This window comes from Diorhabda carinulata, chromosome 6, assembly GCF_026250575.1.
Source record: "Diorhabda carinulata isolate Delta chromosome 6, icDioCari1.1, whole genome shotgun sequence".
NCBI lineage: Eukaryota > Metazoa > Arthropoda > Insecta > Coleoptera > Chrysomelidae > Diorhabda > Diorhabda carinulata.
The window spans coordinates 26,547,703-26,569,208 of NC_079465.1; the positions used below are offsets into that span (position 1 = coordinate 26,547,703).

Here is a 21,506-nt window from a genome sequence, read left to right on the forward strand (position 1 = left end):
TATTGACAATCTCTAAAATCTTAAATTTTTAACTCATTATTTGTATCTTCCTATTAATTTATTCAGTTTGTAGTAAATGATTCAAAAATGTAGCATTAACTAATAAAATAACATTGGAATCGTTTAATTAAAACTAAAACTGTTAAATACTATGTCCAATTGACCATTATCCGTCACCATCTACTCCCGATAAGAAAAAATTGAATAATAATTCACCATTAATATGCTTTCTAGTTTGAACAATAAAAAAAATTATCTTAACATTAACAAATCTCTTAAAAAAGGAAGAAACATTTTATAAAATTATTGAAAATAATCAATACATTAATTAATCGATAACAAATGCCGTCTATGAGCACTAAACAATCGATTAGATTTCGCGTCTTCATCATATAAGTTGAATGAAAAAATTCTACAGAGCACAGAGTCCCAGCAGTGAAAATAACGGGAAGGAAATTGCAAATTGGACTGAAAATAAATAGGAACAATTTTAAATGTACTTTTTTCATACGAGTGAAGTACTTTCATTAGTATTATACAAAAATTCTTGCATTTTTGTTATTTTATCTAGAAGAAATTTGTATGTGTTACATTTTTGAACCAAACTGTAAAATTAACATAACAAAGTTGTTTATATAATTTATGTTTTATTGAAATAATTACCTGCAAGTTAAACAGCCATTAATTTGCAGGATATAACTAAACTATTGTTGATTTTATACAGTTAGATAATTTTATAAAAACAATCTAGTTGAAAGTTTGTTAATTATATGTTAAATTATTTATCATTGTTTAATAAAAAATTAAGTTAATATATATGATTTTCATTTAAATTTGAAATTAGTGACAAAATGGATATACATCTTACACTTTACAAATTGACACCAAACAAAAACAGAAGAAACAAAAAAGGGCCTAGTACTGAGCCTTGGGTCACCCCACATTCTATTGCCTTGCAAGAAGACATCGTTGTATTAACCCTTACTTCTGTTGGTAAGGTATGACTTAAACCATGCGAGAGGTGTGCCCTTGAAATCAAAGTACGGCGATTTGTTATTTTTCAAAATAATAAAGAAAAAATCATATTCACAGAACTGGAAATATGTACTTGAACTTCTGTACTGACTGACTGAACAAAAAATAATAATATTTCGAACGGAAATACAAGTTTTTCGATAACTCTTACAGGTTTTGAAAAAAGTATATGGGCCACCTTATGTTTGATACCCTGTACACAATGAACTGTGTCATTTTCAAGATTTAGTAGCTTAAAAAATTCTGTACACGTGGATACTAACAACGAAAATAAAATAAGTCATACTTGGTTGTTTAAGATGATTACTTCCGTCGCTGGTCAAGTACATCACTTTAAATTCGATTATTTACATTTTTTTCAGTGCAAATGTCAAAATTGCAAACTTTCGTGCTTAAGCTGCTTTTACGATAAGCTGACAAATATGACATATGTTTTACATCGTTGCCACGTTGTAATTTTTCCCAGCTACAATGAATAATTAATTTTAACGATAAGGTATTTTTATTTTATTTACTAAATGATTCAGACTTATAATTCAGTTCATATAATATAGAACTATCTTCAGGAACTTTCTTGCACGTATGCCAAATTGACGTTTAAAACTAGATTTTGACAATTTTTTATTGTAAACCGACAGCTTTCAATAATATTTTTAATTTATGTGACATGACAAAATTTTCAGTGCCTTACCCATGAGACAAATATGTATTTAGTTGAAAAGCACACAAAATTTGTCGAAGATATATATACATCTTCCAAGCTAGATAAAAATCCTTATTCGTGTATACCGAGTGTTATATTTCTGAGCTGCACGTTTGTTGTGTTGTATATGCATATTCATCAGTATCAGTCCCGTAGGTGGGGAGAAGGAATTTATAAGGTAAATTCATAATTTAAATGGAATAAAACATATTGAAAAACGAAAATACTCAATTATTGAAAATTTGACAAGAAAATATTGCTGGAAATTTTCATTTCAACTAGGATAGAACTTTATTTATCTTTTTTTGTTTTTTTTTTTATTTTTAATTTCGTAAAACTGTTTCGATTTTTTGTACCATCTTTTTTTGTCTAATCCTGTGTCTTAATTGGATCGATTCCCATTTACATTTCGTTTAATTTCTGACATTTGCTGACACTGAAAATCTACATATCAAAAAGTGTTTTTGAAATCATCGCTCGTGTAACAGAGGAAATTATATTCTTAACGTTGGCATCAGTAGGCAACGGGTAAATAAAATTACTTGTGTAGGGGAAATTATATTCTAAATGTTGGTAGTAGTGAAGCATCTGTCATATCTGTCATATGTATTTATTGTTATGAATACAATTGAATAATAATTCCTATGAGCTTCTTTTAAGAATTTGTTACTTCAAACCTGACAAAAAATGAAATTTAAATTTTATAAATGCAATAAACAATATCTATTTTATGTTATGAAAGATTAAATCTTTCTAATTTTAGGATGTAGTGTTCCATTGGGCATATTTTTACATAGCACGAATTTGGTTTGTATTTGTAAAATTTGGTAGATATCTAATAGATTCTATGGATGAATTTGTAGAGGTAACAATATATTAATTTACAAAATTTTTCATATAGTTTTGGTTCTATCATATAAAGTTATAAAAGTGACTAAAAGTTCCTTTTGCACGTGCAGTGTCGAGTAAGCAACGTCAGCTACGAGAAAAAAATTTTAACAAAAGTTGTTCCGGGAAACACTACTAGAGGGCATATTTGGAAATATAGGATTAAAAAAACCATTCGTCCATTATTTTGTACGCATGAAATCAGTCGCTGACGAGTGGATAGAACAGTAATTTCCATTTGTGTTATCGAAATACTGCCTGTTGTATTCTTTCAACCAATACACAAATAAAAATCTGAACAAGTTAAGTCTGGTAATGGAAATGATGTTATTTGGCACACAGATGTTAATTTTTTTGAGAAAAAACCATTGTTCAAAAAACTGTTAATATTTTCTACTACGTGCAGAGTACAAGGGGTCCCAAAAAGACTTTAATATGATTATCAGGGTATGTGGATCTAAATCCCAAATATATATGGAATACTGTGCCGGGCGACCATCTTTGTGAGAACAACGAATGGTGAAGCGAGTGTCTTCTTAAAGAAACGGTCATTTGGTTCTTGAAAAGTCTGAATATCATTCTCCATTAACTGCTTTATTTAAAACCGCGATTTACAGACCGACGACCCTGATGTTGGATTTCCTGCATCCAACGGAGATTCGTTTCGGATCAATGGTGCATATTATGGCCATTACTATGAGCTTGATATCAAAATCTCGAACATTCAGACTGTGGTGTAGGACCACGTTAAATCATCCAAAAAATTAATCATTTTCTGGTAGTTATCAATATTTTAACTTGTAACACACGTGCCTAATGAAAATTTATTTAAATATTCACGTTAAATTCCTAAAAATTAATGGATTCAGTGTATCGTTTGATTGATATGTTTATACTAAATTTGCGTGCATAGAAATCGGCTCACTGTAAACTTTTGACTTTAACTATATATTTTTTTAATTATTCATCAAATCAAAAAAAGAAATTTGCCATTTGAAAGACAATTTAATATCTTTCAATGTGATACTCTACACCACAAAAAGCCGCCCAAGTTATTGCTTGAATCGAAAATGGACTTGGTCAGAGAGCTGTTGCTAGACAGCTCAGTGGTTAGAAGACTGCGCTAGCTTTATGAGGAAACTGGATTCTTCCAGAAGCGACTCGGAACAGGCAGAAGGCGATTAACAAGCGTTCGTGATGACCGCTTTATTGTGTCAACAACATTAAGGAAAAAGAACCTGACACCTAAAACAGTTGTAATTGGTCCAAAACTTACGTAAGACCTCCGTTTTGCGCAGGATCATCTTTATTGGACGTTGAAACAACTGTTCTTAGATGAGAACCAGAATAAGCCTTTATTGTAGTGAGTTTGAGAAGCGAAGTGCTTCCTGCATGATCTAGGGTGCAATTTCTATAGGAGCACGAACCGATCCAGTGTTCACGGAAGAAGAGGTTTTACGGCTGATAGATATATCGAGAAGATTTTAGCAATTCATGCGGTACCTTACGTCGAGACGATTTTACCCTTATACATCACAATGCAAGGCTGCAAGCCGCCAGAATCATGCAAGGTTACATTACAGAAGTCGGTTTTTGGGTTATGGTGTGGCCAGCATACAGTCGCGACCTAAATCCGATAGAACATTTGTGGAATTAGAATTAGATCCCTAACATCCCACAAGAAACCATAGCTAACTTGATTAGATCTAAGCCTAATCGTATGAGTGATGTTTTTAGAGTAAGAGGAAGTCATACCGATTATTAGGAAATTAAGTGTCAAGCTTTGAATTGTCAATAATTTTATTTATGTTAATAATAAGATAATTTCACTAAAATATTCCGATAGTTACGAATTTTATGAAGAGTACCTTTTTTGTGTGAAATTAAATGATGTTTACTTGAAATTTTGCTTAATAAATTTAATATTGAAAAAGTTCAATAGTACTCGGTACGAGCCGTGTAACTAGCGCCATCTATGAGAGTCAGACATAAAAACAAATTCATTGGATGTATCAACTTCCAAAACGTATTCGTATGAAATTTCAATACAATTTTTTTTCCATAAGAGCGAATAAAATGGATGTTGCAACAGATTGTTTGATGAAAAATTATTGTTTTCCCTTTTCTTTTGTTTCCACACCAAGTTAATCAGAAAGGCATATATTATTGTGTTTATTTCAGGAGAATAGTCCAAAAGACGAAATTATATTAAACCAAACATTAACACACGTTTGTATCTTTTTGATAACATTGACAATATCAACGATACCACTTATAATTATAAGTTTCCAACAAATTTATAGAGATCGTATACCAAATTTGTTAATGTGGTAAGTAAACAATAAATTATCCAATTAGTTAGGTTATATTTCTTCTTGTTTTGTATCTTATCCTTAATCGATATAATAATGTAGTTATATAGGTTATGAAGATTGATTGATTATTCTTCTTACACATCTTACACTAACTTGTCTTTTACTAGTATGACTATACAGTTAGTGATCATTTGAGCGGATAATTCATGGGCTGCATCCAAAAATTTCACTTAAACTAGACATTAAAGCCAATGGTATGGATTTTTGGCAGACAAATCATCGATGGATTGTCACTTTATGTATATTGAAGTCGAATCACATCAATTCTTATATATTTGGGTGTATTGGCATCTACTTTTGTCAGATATCGTCGATTTATATCCATTGAATTCGATTGAGATCGACTGTCACTTCATGTTGATTGATTTCTACTCTAAAAATTCGTATTCCTTCAATAACGTGAAAGAGATTGAAAATTTAAAGTATTTAGAGCATGAAAATTCTCACAAAAGTGCAGCTTGAACTCTTCTTCAGGTACGAGTTCGTTCCTAAAGACAAGCTACGCTGAAATGAACAGCATGCGTCGAAAACAGCTTGGACAGTATTTATTTATGAATTAACAGAATTCCTCCCGTTTTATATCACAATTATTTTATTTGTACTTATCTTATTAATGACTGTCATTTGGTACATAGGATAACTGAAGAAGACCCGCAGACAAATAGCGAATTGGGTACGTCAGGACAATATTTAGAGCGACCGCCGCATTTTTTACAACCCTATAGAAAAGATGCGGTACCTTACCGATCAAAAAGATCGACTAGTTTCATCGCTGACGTTCTCAGCGACAGGCAAACCTCAAATTGTCGAATTAGTAAATCGTTGATGACGATAAGTTCCGAAAAATTTCAAGATAATCTACCAAAACGCTACTAGGAATATTTTTCGAAATATATATTTATTTATATCTATTTATTCTAATTATTCTATTCTTGTTAAAGAAAAGAAAGTCCGTGAAAGAGAAACAGTAACAAAGAATTTTTTTACAACAATGGCGACTAGATTTGTTGGTGGTACACAAGTTTTTTTTTTTTTCAAAGAAAACCTGACAGGTTTCCCTATCATTGTGATTTGATCATTATCACGATCAATCTATCCTAAATTACCTTAAACTTCAGGAAACTAAGGGTCTTATTCAGTAAAAGAAGACATCTTGGGACAAACTTTTTACTATTAATTTGACGCACTTTATATGCGTCGCAAACTGTTCTGTGTTGGAGCTACCAACCTCGTACTTGGTCAAACACCAGACAACAACAATTGACCTTTCAGTTTCCATATTGATTTCTGTAACTATTTATTCTTTTTTAGCATTGACAATTATCAATTATTTATATATGTGTAGTGGTTTTGTCAATTACATTGTCAAAAGCTCTTATCTTTTTTCAATTTGAATTTAACCCAAGAAATTATGGGCCTAGCTGTAGGAATTGAATAGATGGACGTTTCTTCATCAAGTTTCTTTATGAACTACTGTCTGACTATGTGATATTTGATCATGAGAACGTCGGGATCATTTGATTTCAAGGCTCCTATTGAGAAATTTGAGGACAAAGCAACTGGTCGCGTTAGAAACTGCTGAAGCATCAAGAAGGTTGTTGGTAATCGATGAAAGTCAAAAGCAATGGCGATGTCGACAGATATAAAGCCCGTTTGGTTACAAAGGGGTAAAACCAAAAAAAAGGTATGGATTTTGAGCAAACCTTCAGCTTTGTTGCTCGATTTGAAACAGTGAGAGCTCTGTTGAATTTGACTGCTGCCGAAAGGTACAATTTGGATCAGTTTGATGTGTACACTGCTTTTCTGTACTATGGTAAACTTGAAGAGGATGTATTCATGAATTAACCAGCTAGTTCTGAGGATAGAAGTGGACGAGTATGTTAACTCAAGCGGGGCCTTTATGGACTGAAGCAGATACCTGGTGGAACCAGAGGCTTGTTCAGTTTATGGAATATCAAAACATGGAGGCAAGTTTTGCAGATACCTGTCAAGAAGTGCACCAATGGCCGTAAACTGATGATTACATCTATGTTGATGATGAGATTCTGATTGGCGATAGACCAGTTTTAGTCAAAATTAAGAACTGAGTTCAGTTCACAATTGGCACCTTGGATATGTTTCTTGGAATGCAAATAGAGGTCAAAACTGATAGTTCCATATTCTTGCACCAAGAGGTTTGCTCCAAACGCATCTTAAGAAGGTTCAACATAATAGAATCGAATTCTGTAAAGACACCGATTGAAAAATGGACTCATATTCAAGAATGGGCATCCAGAGTGTGGAAGGAATCTGACTGGGAAGCCGTAAAAAGGATATTTTTTTTTAAATACTTGAAGGGGACTTCACATTAAGGTCTGTTGTACTGTGGAGATGGAGCCTTGAAGTTAAAGGGCTTCACTGATTCCGATTATGCCAACGAGTCCGAGACCCGACGCTCAAGATCTGGATTTGTTACTACTTATGGTGAAGCTGCCATTACATGGATGAGTCGGAAGCAACCAATCGTGGCATTGAGCACAAGTGAAGCTCGATATGTGGCTGCGAAGGAAGTCGTGTGGCTGAGTAGGTTACTGAACGAATTAATAAACTTGCCTCGGTTACCAACGTTACTTGTTGACAATATAAGACTAATTTGGAACCCAGAATTTGCTCGACGGACTAAGCACTTAGAGGTGGGCTTCCACTTCATACGGGAAAAAGTCATGAATGAGCAAATCAACACGTTTGAAGTCATCATCAACTTGCCGATATGTTCACGAAGAGACTTCCTGCTCCTGCGTTCTCTATTGGAGTCTTGTGTTTGGAGGAAGGTGATGGAGCTACCTCCAAAAACACCAAAAAATCGGTACAAATTTTGTTTTTTGCGTTTTGCTCTGAACCTATGCAAGACTCGTCTTTGGTACTATAAACAATATTGTAGAGATTTAAAAAATCTTCAAAATAAACTTTTATAAATTAAATTTCGATAATTTGTTGCTTAGATAATTTAACCGAAAGGAAAAAATTTTTAATTTTTCAAATTGTTTATAATTTGTTTAATTTTAAATATAAAGGTTTATTATTCACTGAAAACCGAGATCTCGATGTACTTAATCAATGCTCTAAAGATGGGCTCCGTGGCTCTAATAGTTTTTGCAAAAAGGCAATTAAACCATGGGAGGCCCCTTTTTTCAAAGGGCCATTCTTGTTCACCGGACGGTCCTATCATCATTTGGAAAATCGCGTTGGAAAGAAGAAGAGTTGAACTAAAAACCCCTCATCTCAGTTTTTTTATTTTTTTTACCTCAAAAAAGTTTTAAACGCCAAAAACTATCTATTCGTCTTGGTGATGTTTGTGCTTGTTCATAAAAACTTTTTTGAGTTTTTACTTTATAAAACTACCTCGTAATTAAATATAAACAAACAGAATCATAAGTTTACAAATAAATAGTTCACAAATGAGAATTGTTGTTAATAAAAGCCAGGTCAATTTAACCCATAAAAATGAAATTTTCTATTTATTTGTTTAGGATTCATTGTAATAATATACTTTCGAATCCGAACTAGGCATTTAATACAAGATCTGCATTTCACACGGGTCTTTTATTTATTTTCATAATAGAAACAATACCCGAAGCTAAGAATAGGGACAGACAACGACCGCAACTATACAGGATGTGGTGCGAAAAGTTTCGCTTAAAAGTAATGTTCATGTATATATTCAAATTTACGAACCTGTAGATTCTAGATGAGACTGAGTTCAAATATAATGTTCTGAATGTAGTATAGTATTTTCCACAATCTGTCTTTACTACCCAAACCTATATAAAACTCGATAATACCCAAAAGTCGTAAATTTATGGCTATTTATTGAGAGGGCATTGTCTAGGGCCGCAATATTATATTATACGAAGGCTGCTACTGAAGTTTTGAGACAGATAAATAAAAACCAATATTTATGATTGGATATGGCTTTATTGTTTCTCAAAATAAAACGTTTTTAGATTAGAACGCATCAACTGCTTCTTCAGGCGTAGAAAAACGTTGACATTGACTGTTAAAAACGTTTTTGTTTGAGCTGATGTGTGAGAGCATCATTTGATATGCATACATAGTTTTTTTTATGTTAAAAATTGAATCAATATTCTGATTTATTTCCATGCAATATTTCTCAGAAAATTATTGATTTTCTAGTTGAGCATGAAGTCATCAGAAATGAGATAATTTGTATAGAGTGTTGTTAGGTTAAGTTAGGTTAGGTTAGGTTTGGTCAATAATTGCATCACGATTGTTAATAAGCTCGAATCATTCTGACTTCACTTTTGACTAATAAATTTATATGAAAATATATCATACAAATAGCATATATTCGACAAATTTAAACAAAGACTACTAAGTTTTGAACAAATTCCTTAGATGTTGATGTCTTCAACGAATATAGAGATAGGCAACGTTGTAAAGTGAAGTAAACATGTTTGAAACTGGAATTAAATGCTGAACTTTCTTTTTTTTCTTTTGTTTTAAATGAATAAAGGCTGTAAAGTGGAATAAATTTATTTCAAACTAGAATAAAATACTGATCTTTTATTTTTTTTGTTTTGAATGTACAGAGAGGTAGGCAACGCTGTAAAGTGAAATAAACATATTTGAAATTGAATTAAAATGCTTATTTTTTCTTTTTTCACTTTATTTTGGATCAATAGAGGCTGTAAAATGAAATGAATTGGTTTGAAGCTGAAATACAATACTGAACTTTTCTTATTTTTTGTTTTGAACGAATGTAGAGATAGGCAACGTTGTAAATTGAAGTAAACATGTTTGAAACTGGAATTAAATGCTGAACTTTCTTTTTTTTCTTTTGTTTTAAATGAATAAAGGCTGTAAAGTGGAATAAATTTATTTCAAACTAGAATAAAATACTGATCTTTTATTTTTTTTGTTTTGAATGTACAGAGAGGTAGGCAACGCTGTAGAGTGAAATAAACATGTTTGAAATTGGATTAATAAGCTTATTTTATCTTTTTTCACTTTATTTTGGATCAATAGAGGCTGTAAAATGAAATGAATTGGTTTGAAGCTGAAATACAATACTGAACTTTTCTTATTTTTTGTTTTGAACGAATGTAGAGATAGGCAACGTTGTAAATTGAAGTAAACATGTTTGAAACTGGAATTAAATGCTGAACTTTCTTTTTTTTCTTTTGTTTTAAATGAATAAAGGCTGTAAAGTGGAATAAATTTATTTCAAACTAGAATAAAATACTGATCTTTTATTTTTTTTGTTTTGAATGTACAGAGAGGTAGGCAACGCTGTAAAGTGAAATAAACATATTTGAAATTGAATTAAAATGCTTATTTTTTCTTTTTTCACTTTATTTTGGATCAATAGAGGCTGTAAAATGAAATGAATTCGTTTGAAGCTGAAATACAATACTGAACTTTTCTTATTTTTTGTTTTGAACGAATGTAGAGATAGGCAACGTTGTAAATTGAAGTAAACATGTTTGAAACTGGAATTAAATGCTGAACTTTCTTTTTTTTCTTTTGTTTTAAATGAATAAAGGCTGTAAAGTGGAATAAATTTATTTCAAACTAGAATAAAATACTGATCTTTTATTTTTTTTGTTTTGAATGTACAGAGAGGTAGGCAACGCTGTAAAGTGAAATAAACATATTTGAAATTGAATTAAAATGCTTATTTTTTCTTTTTTCACTTTATTTTGGATCAATAGAGGCTGTAAAATGAAATGAATTCGTTTGAAGCTGAAATACAATACTGAACTTTTCTTATTTTTTGTTTTGAACGAATGTAGAGATAGGCAACGTTGTAAATTGAAGTAAACATGTTTGAAACTGGAATTAAATGCTGAACTTTCTTTTTTTTCTTTTGTTTTAAATGAATAAAGGCTGTAAAGTGGAATAAATTTATTTCAAACTAGAATAAAATACTGATCTTTTATTTTTTTTGTTTTGAATGTACAGAGAGGTAGGCAACGCTGTAAAGTGAAATAAACATATTTGAAATTGAATTAAAATGCTTATTTTTTCTTTTTTCACTTTATTTTGGATCAATAGAGGCTGTAAAATGAAATGAATTGGTTTGAAGCTGAAATACAATACTGAACTTTTCTTATTTTTTGTTTTGAACGAATGTAGAGATAGGCAACGTTGTAAATTGAAGTAAACATGTTTGAAACTGGAATTAAATGCTGAACTTTCTTTTTTTTCTTTTGTTTTAAATGAATAAAGGCTGTAAAGTGGAATAAATTTATTTCAAACTAGAATAAAATACTGATCTTTTATTTTTTTTGTTTTGAATGTACAGAGAGGTAGGCAACGCTGTAGAGTGAAATAAACATGTTTGAAATTGGATTAATAAGCTTATTTTATCTTTTTTCACTTTATTTTGGATCAAAAGAGGCAGTAAAATGAAATGAATTCGTTTGAAGCTGAAATACAATACTGAACTTTTCTTATTTTTTGTTTTGAACGAATGTAGAGATAGGCAACATTGTAAAGTGAAGTAAACATGTTTGAAACTGGAATTAAATACTAAACTTTTTTTTTCCTTTTGTTTTGAATGAATAAAGACTGTAGAATAAATAAACCGTTTCTGAGAGATGTTAGCATGGAAAGAAATTTTATACTTTCGCATTCCCCTCGCTTTTTGGTTCTAGAAAATCAAAAAATCATCCGATTTCGGTGAGTTTTTTTTAAATCTTCGTTTTTACGGTAGATTTACGAAAAAAAAAATGGAAATAAAAAAAAATGAAAACTTATATTGGTTTCAAGGTTTTAAATTGTTGATAATGTGTTGCTTTATAATTGTTAATAACTTTTTTCCAAATAATCAAATGAAGTTGTTATATTTTTTCCATAATCTACACAAAAAAACGAAAAAAACCTAGCCTAACCTATCCTAACCTCACCTAACTTAACTTATCCTAACCTAACCTTACCTAACCTAACCTAACCTAACCTAACCTAACCTAACCTAACCTAACCTAACCTAACTTAACCTAACCTAATCTTGCCAAATAATTTTTTTAATAGTGAAAATTTTCAATTTTTCAAAGTTAACTTTTACGATTGTACACTTGATTACAATAAATGATTTTAAGAATGTTTTTTTTTTCATATAACATATAACAATGATTGCTTAATAAAAACAGGTACAAACGATTATATGTGAAAAAAAAGTGAATTTTAAGAGAAATTTTTATTATTTTCAATTGTAAAAACATGATAAATCAACATTTTTGTATAATTTTTTTTCAATTTATTCGTTTTTATGTATAGATTATGGAAAAAAAATAACAACTTCATTTGATTATTTGGAAAAAAGTTATCAACAATTATAAAGCAACATATTATCAACAATTTAAAGTCGGATGATTTTTCGATTTTCTAGAGCTAAAAAACGAGGAGACCGCGAAAGTATAAAATTACCAACAATACAATGACCGAAATTTTGTTATAGAAAACACCAATCTTATCTCATATGACCAATCACCTCTTAAATGTTGTTACATGAATTTTAGAAACACTTGTATATCCACCATTACTTATAAACAAAACTTTCTCGCCACACCCTGTATACATTGACAAAATAAATGATCATATCATCCAAATATTGCAAAGTGACAATTTGCAAGCGCCGAAATAGGAAACAATTCCTTTTATTTCAAGGAAACGATCTCAATTGATTAATTGGGGTTTATTGTGGTTAAATAGCAAAAATCTTTTAATAGGTGCCTTAAATAAACAGATTCTGTTCGCTACACATTCCAGGATTAATTCAATTTTAAACACACTTAAATCTCGCGTACACGATTGGTCTTTGGGTGCATTCTTAAGTCATGGGCGGGATCTTGTAAGACAAACACGCCCGAGACTCCAGTTGAAATTCAACGCCCAATTAGTCAAAAGTCGTCTACTAATTGGTGTTTAATGAGGACGAAATCTGATGCTGTGTTGTGTTTTTACGCGTAAATAGTTTGTTATTCAGGTAAGTGAGATTGTATTGTTTTTTATTTTTATTTTCAATGTTTTCGGCGTCAACACAAAACACAATGTTCAATATGAATTTGTAGTAATTTTGGAACAAATTTGATTGTTCAAATGCAAAAAATTTTATAAAGTTTATTTTAAAAATGAATCATAAAAATATTTTATGGCTAAAATCAATACAAATAATAAGAAAGCAGAAAATTCGTTTCCTCACTTCTCGCAGGAATAATTAGTTTTATTATTTCATCTACAACATTATCATAGTTCTTTTCTGCAATTAATAAAAATTGAAAACAATAGTAGTAGAATGAAAGTCATTGGAAAAGAAAAAAAATATAACAAAAAAGAAAGGAAAACAAATTTATGGGCGATTTGAGGTCGGAAAATCAAATAGGGTGAATTTGTAAGCACCTTAATTTTCAAACAAAAATTTGTCTTCTCCAGTTTATGGTGTTAAAGTAAGTTCTGAAAATGAAGATATTGAAATACAATTTACAGCTTCATCGAATCTTCCTTTGTTCGAAACAGTGCAGGAAGTATTTTTTTGTCAGTTTCTTCGCTTTTTTTCACAGTTTCAACAGGACTCAAATCTTGTTCCTTTTAAAGCAAATTTGATCCGTCATACCTTATTACCTTTTCGAATAAATTTGAGTAATTTCTAATCGTTTTCAAAGTGTTAATACAAATATTTTTGCGAGCTTCTTGTTGATTAAACGTGAGGATTTTAAACACTGGTTTTGCACACATTTTTCGCATGTTAAAATTTTCATTTAAAATTTGCAAACGGTTCTACTCAATTTGCGGTAAAACTACCAGACCTATTCAAAAACGTTCATCAAATAACCTCAAAATTTATGTGAAAAATTTAAATAACCAAGTTTTCACCTTTTTATTTTTATCTTTTAAAAACTACTTATAATATTTTGTACGTAATTCGATAAAAACTTACCTTTTTATGTCCCAAATACTATGTAATGTTTTTTTATTTTGACTTTCGAAAAAGCACCTTAATTTTCAATCAAAAATTTTCACGGAAAATGAAAAAAAATCGAATCGGAGATTTTCCTTTAATCAAAATGTTCATTGCTCTGGGTCGATTATTTCCAATATTATTACAAAATATTTAAATATATTCTAAAGATTTCATAAATGTAAAAGGGTTACTACTTAAGTTTTGAGATAGACCAATGAAAATAAATATTTATAGTTGGATATTGAACCTGTGCTAAATAAGAACTATACGGCGGATCACTCATCGATTCGATGTTTTCCCATATAGGATTTTACGATCCAGGCTTGGGCCAAGTATGCACAAGTCTGGCCCTAGCTTGGAATCAGTTATTGGCCCAGAGTTGGTGAGGATCTGGGATGATAAAACCCAAGACTGGTCTGCATTCATGGTCCAGGCTGGTTGCTTGTAAAAATAGATTTTGAATAAATTGTTAATAAAATTGTAGCTTTATGACAAATTTCTATTAATGCACTTTACTAATTAATGTAGGTGGGTTTTTCAGAGTTCTGCCAAGCCTGGCTGACTATAGGATGGCCGGGGCTAAGTTATCCAGAGTTCAGCCAAGCTTGGGCCATTATTTGTTTGCCAAGGCCGGGTTTCCCAGCGTTGGACCAAGCTAAGCCCCGTTGCTTACGTCTGGGGGCTCCTACATGAGTTTTTTTAGAAATGATGTGAATTGCTTGGTTTCCTGATTTTTTCGAACAGTTCTAACAAACAAATGCTGATGCACCATTCAGAATTGAGTGTTCTACGTTGCTGGAATACAATGATGCCGACATGTCCAGTTATTCCGAGAAAACAGACAACGACTAGCTTCGAAGTGCTTCGTTTGCGAAAAACTTTTGTTAGATTTGGCTCGTCTTGAAAACCCATGCAATCGATTGTTGTTCGGGCTTCATATGCATAGATATATGATTCGTCGCCTGTCACGATTGATTTTGCACCAATCGACCGAGATTCTCTTTGAACGATTGTCAAGTGCAAGTGAAACTAATACCCAAGTATGCCTCAATCAGTTGAACGACTATTGGTTTAATCCAGGTCGTAGTTTTAGAAAATCATCGCGATTTAATTCAATTTTTAGACCAAAGTGAATGTTTCAATAATCTGTAAACATCTCAAATAGTACTCGTACACCTTTAATAATGTCAAACTTTTTGATGTCAATGTCAGATTTGACATATTCACATCAGTGTTGCCATATCGCTGAACTTAAGTAGCAGCCGTCGTTAAAGAACTAATACAAATTTTAGCTTGGCGAGGTAGGGAAGCTGCTGCTTGTTTGACTGACTTTTTTTGTATCGAACATTTGTTTAGTCAGATTTCTTTAAAAAAAAGGGCCCAAATATGAAAATCAATAGATTATTCTTTAGAATAAATCATCACAGGACGTCCGAAAATAATCACTAGTACGATAATATTCCCATTGGAAGAAATACGATTCAAAAGTGGACAAAATCGTCTGCTGAAGCTCTTCACTTGACTTTTCTAATTGTTCTTTATAATTATAATATAATAATTTATAATTAGCAGAAAATTTTCAATCCAATCTATATCTGAAACATTGATAAATGCTTAAAATATTTATAACAACAATCTCAAGCTTCTAAACGCTTTCGAAATCTGTTATAAAACGATATTATTAAAATTATTATTAAAATAAGTGAAATATTTCAGATGTAGAATGCCTCGTAAACGCCGTTCGACAGAAACCGACTCTGATGATGAACACGACGATTCGAGACGTCCACAACGTAACGCCGCAAACGAACGCGAGAGAGCTCGTATGAGAGTGTTGAGTAAGGCGTTCTGTAGGCTAAAAACTACCCTACCTTGGGTACCGGCAGATACTAAGCTTTCAAAATTAGATACTCTCCGTTTGGCTACTAGCTATATAGCACACCTCAGAGCCGTACTAATGGATCAACCAGTGCCCAGTGATAATTTACCACAACATCCTCTAACACTGGTGAGTATTTTTTACCACAAAACTATAATCTATTCCATAGACTAAAATCGTTTCGAATTGTCACTTGTCAAGTTATTTGACAGGTGAATCGGGGAGTCTACGATTTCCGTGGCGCCGCTATTTGACATTTGGTTCCACTAGGCCAAAATAAATCGAAAATGAAGAATGACATTTTTTGATATCTCGCTTCGTTTTCGAAATATCGATACTTAAAGTTATAATCAAAAGTTAGTTCAAAATTCGCTTTATTGAACAGATGGCGTTCAATACTCCGTTTCAAATGAATATTTGATCACTTTAAATTCAATATGAATCTTGTAATTCGATAAAAAAAATTATTTCATTCCATTTTTTTATTATTTACCTTAATACTTCAAAATTATACTGGAAAAAACAGATCAAAACTACCCCATCTGAATTTATCTGCCCCCAATCTCCCCTCTCCAAACTCACCCATTTCTCGCGTCCTGTGGCTTTTGGGCAGACCAAGGCCCGGGGTACTGGTGGAGTCGAGGGGGCGAAGCCCCCCAAAAGAAAAGAAAAATAATAATAAAATAAAACTAAAATAATCCTCACGCAAAGAAAAGTTTTTTTGGCTTTAAAAAATTCACAATTTTAGAACTTTTTACACGAGAAGGTTAGGTTAGGTTAGGTTAAATTTTTTTTTCCAATTTCAATTATCGATATCTCGAAAACGAAGCGAGATATCGAAAAATTTTATTCTTTATTTTCGACTTATTTTGGGTCGATCTACAAAATGGCATAGTCAAATCCAGGCGCAGCGGTGAATCGTGTAAAATTTCATACAAATGTGTTAATTCTCCCGGTGGTTTATTTTGTTATATTGACGGTGAATATACACCTGAAAGTCGAAAAACGACTATTGCACCTTTAATTAAGAAGTGCTATCGCGCATATTTCAACCTGGATAGTCACAACCGGGCTAAATTTTGAGTGCCACACATGAACTGTGTGTCGTGTCACAGAAATTTGTCCGGTTGGTTTAATCGACAATGCCTTTAGTTGAACTAGTGATATAGTGGTATAGTGAAAGGCTTTTTGAGTGAATCGAAGCATACGGTAAAATACGCGGAGGTGTATTCTGTAATAAAAACGAATCCTCAATCGAAAGAAGTTCTGGTGTCTTTTTCTGTCAATTCCTTCAGGACGCGTTTCATCAGACTCAAATCTTGGTCTTTTTAAAACAGATTTGATTCGTCATACGTTATTACCTTTTCGAATAAATTTCTAATCCTATTCAAAGTGTTAATTCAAATATTTTTGCGAACTTATAGTTGTTTAAACGTGAGGATTTTAGACACTGGTTTTGCACACACTTTTCAGTCATATCGAACAATTTTTCTAATATTTCCATCCGTTTTTGACATGGAAGGGCGACCCGAACTTGAATCATCTTCAACATCTTCTCGGCTATCTTGAAAACGCTTAAACTGTATATCAACAAGTAGAAACATTCATTGCCATACACTTGTTTCAATAGATTTCAAAAGTTTCAGTTGCAGTTTTATGAAAAATTCCACAACAATCCCTTTGATAATTTGAAAAAAGAAAAAATAACAGGTTCCGTAGTGAAATTTCCAATTTCAGTCTTCTAGCTCCTTTGGGTTTGATTGCTAAGCTTTAGAGCGAAATTCTGGGATAAAATATTTTTTCTTTGATACTTTTCAGCCGAGTTTCTTGAGCAATTATATTATTAGGTACATACCAAGGGGTGCAATACTACAAAGAGCTTTGGACTAAAACCTTTCTAGAATTCGAAGTTGGATTTAGTCGCTGCGCCCAAGAGTTCATTTGGGTAGAGGTCGTTCTTCAAACACAATGTTTGATGAACGCGTTTTGTTCCTCAGACCAAGTTTCTTTCGAGGAATCTAAAGCTCTAGAGATTGTTGTCATAGTTTTAATATTTGGCGATAAAATAATTGATATAATTGAGGATTGTCTATAAATTTTTTAATACGCAAAAATGATCTTATATTCTTGGATGAGGTACGTGTTCCTTTCGTAGTCCAGGATTTGTGATTATTAGTTTTACGAGGACGAAGAAGGAATGCTGTATTGAAGCACCTGATAGTTATAACAAGAAAGTCCGAAAATTTAGTCAATATCCTCAGAAAGATCAATCCAATCATTGAAGTTTGGTTTAGAGAAAATCCTCACCGGTGCTTTTCTTAATTAATTACTAAGTGATTCACATCATGGTATAGTAAGTTGGAAACTATGTAATCTAGAATTAACGGAGGTATTTTAGTAATTCGAGTTAGTAAATCTTCGTCCATATTTAGCTGAAATGACCAAAAAATATTCACCAGAGACTTTGGAATGTCTTAATCATTACTAAAGGATAACGCACCTTCTCACGATTTGATAATCGCCAAGGCTAAATTACCGAATTGGTCAACCATAAACCATGCTTACCAGATTGAGAAGAACTATTATTTGGAAGGGTTTGAAGGGTGAGAACGTCGTTGAACTAAGTGTAAAGTGTATAGACTGTGAATAATGAAAAAAATTCCTTGTATATGTGTTAGGTCGAAAACTTTTCAAACAACCCTCGTACAAGCTATCTGGAGCTATTTGGTATTTTTTATAGTAAGGAAAAATAGATATACTCAACTCATAATTACTTATCACACTAATTATTATAGTAAATAGCGCAATAATTACAAATCATTATGGAAACGCGTCTCTACTCAAACTCCTTGTCCTCGAACTTATTTTCGTGATAGAAAAAATTAGATTTGGTCGCGATTAAAAAAAAACATAGACGAATATATGACGGATGAAAACATTGTGTATTTCCGGATTTCCAAAAGGCGTTGGATTACAAAGTACATACGGTTCTTCTTGAGTGGCAGCACTTCGCTTAAACAAACATCTTGAACATCTCCGAATTTAAATAATTAGAAGCCACCGGCACAAATGTACCCAGCTGTTGCGTTTTACGGATTCCCGACTTAGGAATGCCAAAATAAAATTTACGTCCGAACTTTTATTCCTCTTCGCAATCGTTAATATCACTTTTTATATCTTTTACGTACGGGTGTTAAACGATATAGTATAAATAAATAAATGCATTGTTTTATACCGTTAGATGCAGTCGTATATACACAGAAATATTTAATGATGTACTTAGGATAGGAGCCAAATGGAACCACACGATAAAACAATATATAAACTTAAGTAAGTGGTAAAGTCCATTGTGTAAGTGTAAGATATTTACAAATGTTGTAGGAGGGTTGCCAAATACCAATTTGGTTTTGACATTTGTGAAGTAAACAAACAATCGACTAGCGCTAGCGCATGAATAGGTTTACTTACCATTTTTGGCACACCAATTTGTCGGTTGCCCAACCGGACAAACATTGTGGTGTTTGGACAAACGCCTTGAAAAAATTGATACAACACGAAATCTTCACGAACCAAATGGTCCCGGAGCACCCGTTTGCTAACTGATTCCGAATCATTTTACTAACCGATCGCATGCGTACTTTCAAAATTATCGTTCGCGGGTCGACTTCTTCCTCCCGCGAACGCCAGTACATCGACTGAGTACCTTGAGAGTGGCAAACTCTTTGCTGCCTACAACTTTACTGGCTGAAGAGAGAAGTGCCCTCTACCTAATTAACTCAAGCAGAACAGCCTTGAGTGGAATTCTTCGGAAAATGGCCAATGTACTTACCGTCCTATTCCTCAAATAGACACCTGGGTGAACCGTAATCGTGCAGAAGTCAATTATAACTAGACGCAGATCATATCGGGGCACTGGCACGGGTGCTTCCGGGAATACCTGTATAGTTTTAAGCATAACACGTCTCCCGAGCGTTCGTCCTCCGGTTGTTTTAAATGAAGATGCTGAGTTTGTATTTTTTGCGTGCCCTCGTTTCGAGCCATCCCGCAATATTTGGGAAACTGCGTTAAAGCAGAAGCTTCGTTCTCTTTAAAAGTATATACGTTCAGTAAATCATTTCTTTGTATATACAAAATATATTATTTTTCGATAATTGTTTTCAAAGGAATGAGTCACACTGTGACATATACCCTTCAAATATTATTCGAGAATGAAGAAATCTCGTCATCTAATTAATCATACGTTTTAAACAGTGAAAATCCGCCTTTCACCATTCTAATTATCGGTAATTTATTTTCAGACGTGGCCTTTCAGTTTCCAAAGATGCCCCGATTCCACGACAGATGTAGTCGACGACAGAGATCAACACGTTTGGGCCCACGAAGACCCCATTCAGTCTATCGTCAGGGATAAAGACGTATCATATTACTACTGAGTCTAATTTATTTTCTTTTATACAAACGACCTATACCAACACATAGGCGCCGTTTGAATGTCAATATTTATTATAGAAGCTTCAACAAACATTAAAAACATACTAGTCTACAGTGAAACGCTGCCATGTTAATATATATTTTAAAATAATTAGTAGTGGTAATGAACAAGTATGTATGCAACCAACATATATATAACTGTTTTTAATCTAGTTACTTAATTGAATTTAAGTTGGTAACTCTGCAGATTCCCTATCCGACATATCACATCCGGTTTCACACACCATAAATTATATGCTTTCCATATTTTTTTCTTACGTTACTATTTTTTTGTCGTCTTATTAAAATTGACTGGGTGAATATTTTGGTATTTAATTTTATTATTCCTAACTGTTTAATTGTGTGATTCGTGTTTCTTAATATCCACAACATGTACGTAATTTAAAAGCAAACTAATAATAAAAATGAAACAAAAATTTGTTGTAAAATCTGTAGCTTTATGATAAAAAAGGAGCCATTAATTTACTCTACATTTATTTGTTTTCAATGACTTATGTATCAAACAATCTAGATAAAAATTTCCCGATTAAACTTCATTATTAACCTTTTCAAAATATTTATGTAACGCCTATGTGTCAGTTAGTTGAAATATATAGTGTCACATTATTTATATATATAATATATATGTACGTTACTGAAACTAGAGGCATGTTTATAATTATTCCTGTCTATTTAATTTATTATTTATAATTTTCAGAAAGTGAGATTAAAATGCCATTAAGGATTACGTTTGTGTTTTATTGCTAAATGTATATCAACTGCATTTTTGGTTTTGGGTAAACACCGATACATAGTAAAACAAAAAAATCGATATTTTTTTATTGATTGGAAATTGTTTTCATTTCTCACTCTTATTTTCATGAAAAATTAGATAAATATCGTGTTTTTCATTTGAATCAATACGAAATTAACATAACAAACAATATAAGACAATTGGTAAAGAAAAATATAAACATGTGAAATTATTGAGTTCGAGTTAACAATCAAACATTAAAATTCTCAAGTCATATCAGTTTAAAAAATATTCCAAAGGAATATCAAATGTTAAAAATTGAAATTATTTATAAAAAAATTATTTTACAATCGTGTTTGCAGTAAACGGCCACTTTATTCGTTGACAAATGACTTATCAATAAGAATTACTTATGCAACTAAGATTAGACTTTGTTTTGT

At 32.0% G+C, this 21,506-nt stretch overlaps 2 protein-coding genes across 3 annotated transcripts; both read left to right on the forward strand.

The window, feature by feature from the left end:
- The first annotated feature begins 1,653 nt into the window (after positions 1-1,653).
- LOC130895085 (uncharacterized) lies at positions 1,654-5,912 on the forward strand. 2 transcript variants are annotated; one of them, XM_057802208.1, is made up of 4 exons: positions 1,659-1,916; positions 2,502-2,603; positions 4,808-4,956; positions 5,637-5,912. In XM_057802208.1, exons 1-4 carry the CDS (start codon positions 1,740-1,742, stop codon positions 5,875-5,877), a joined length of 669 nt encoding a protein of 222 aa, XP_057658191.1. In that variant the 5' UTR covers positions 1,659-1,739; the 3' UTR covers positions 5,878-5,912. The 2 variants fall into 2 exon arrangements, with proteins under 2 accessions (XP_057658192.1, XP_057658191.1); XM_057802209.1 differs by lacking the exon at positions 2,502-2,603 and having other exon boundaries at positions 1,654-1,916.
- A 6,944-nt stretch (positions 5,913-12,856) lies between these two features.
- On the forward strand, positions 12,857-20,864 carry LOC130895086 (transcription factor 21-like). Its single transcript, XM_057802210.1, has 3 exons — positions 12,857-12,988; positions 15,680-15,971; positions 20,141-20,864. The coding sequence occupies exons 2-3, from the start codon at positions 15,687-15,689 to the stop codon at positions 20,273-20,275; spliced, it is 420 nt and encodes a 139-aa protein (XP_057658193.1). The 5' UTR covers positions 12,857-12,988; positions 15,680-15,686; the 3' UTR covers positions 20,276-20,864.
- The last annotated feature ends 642 nt before the right edge of the window (positions 20,865-21,506 follow it).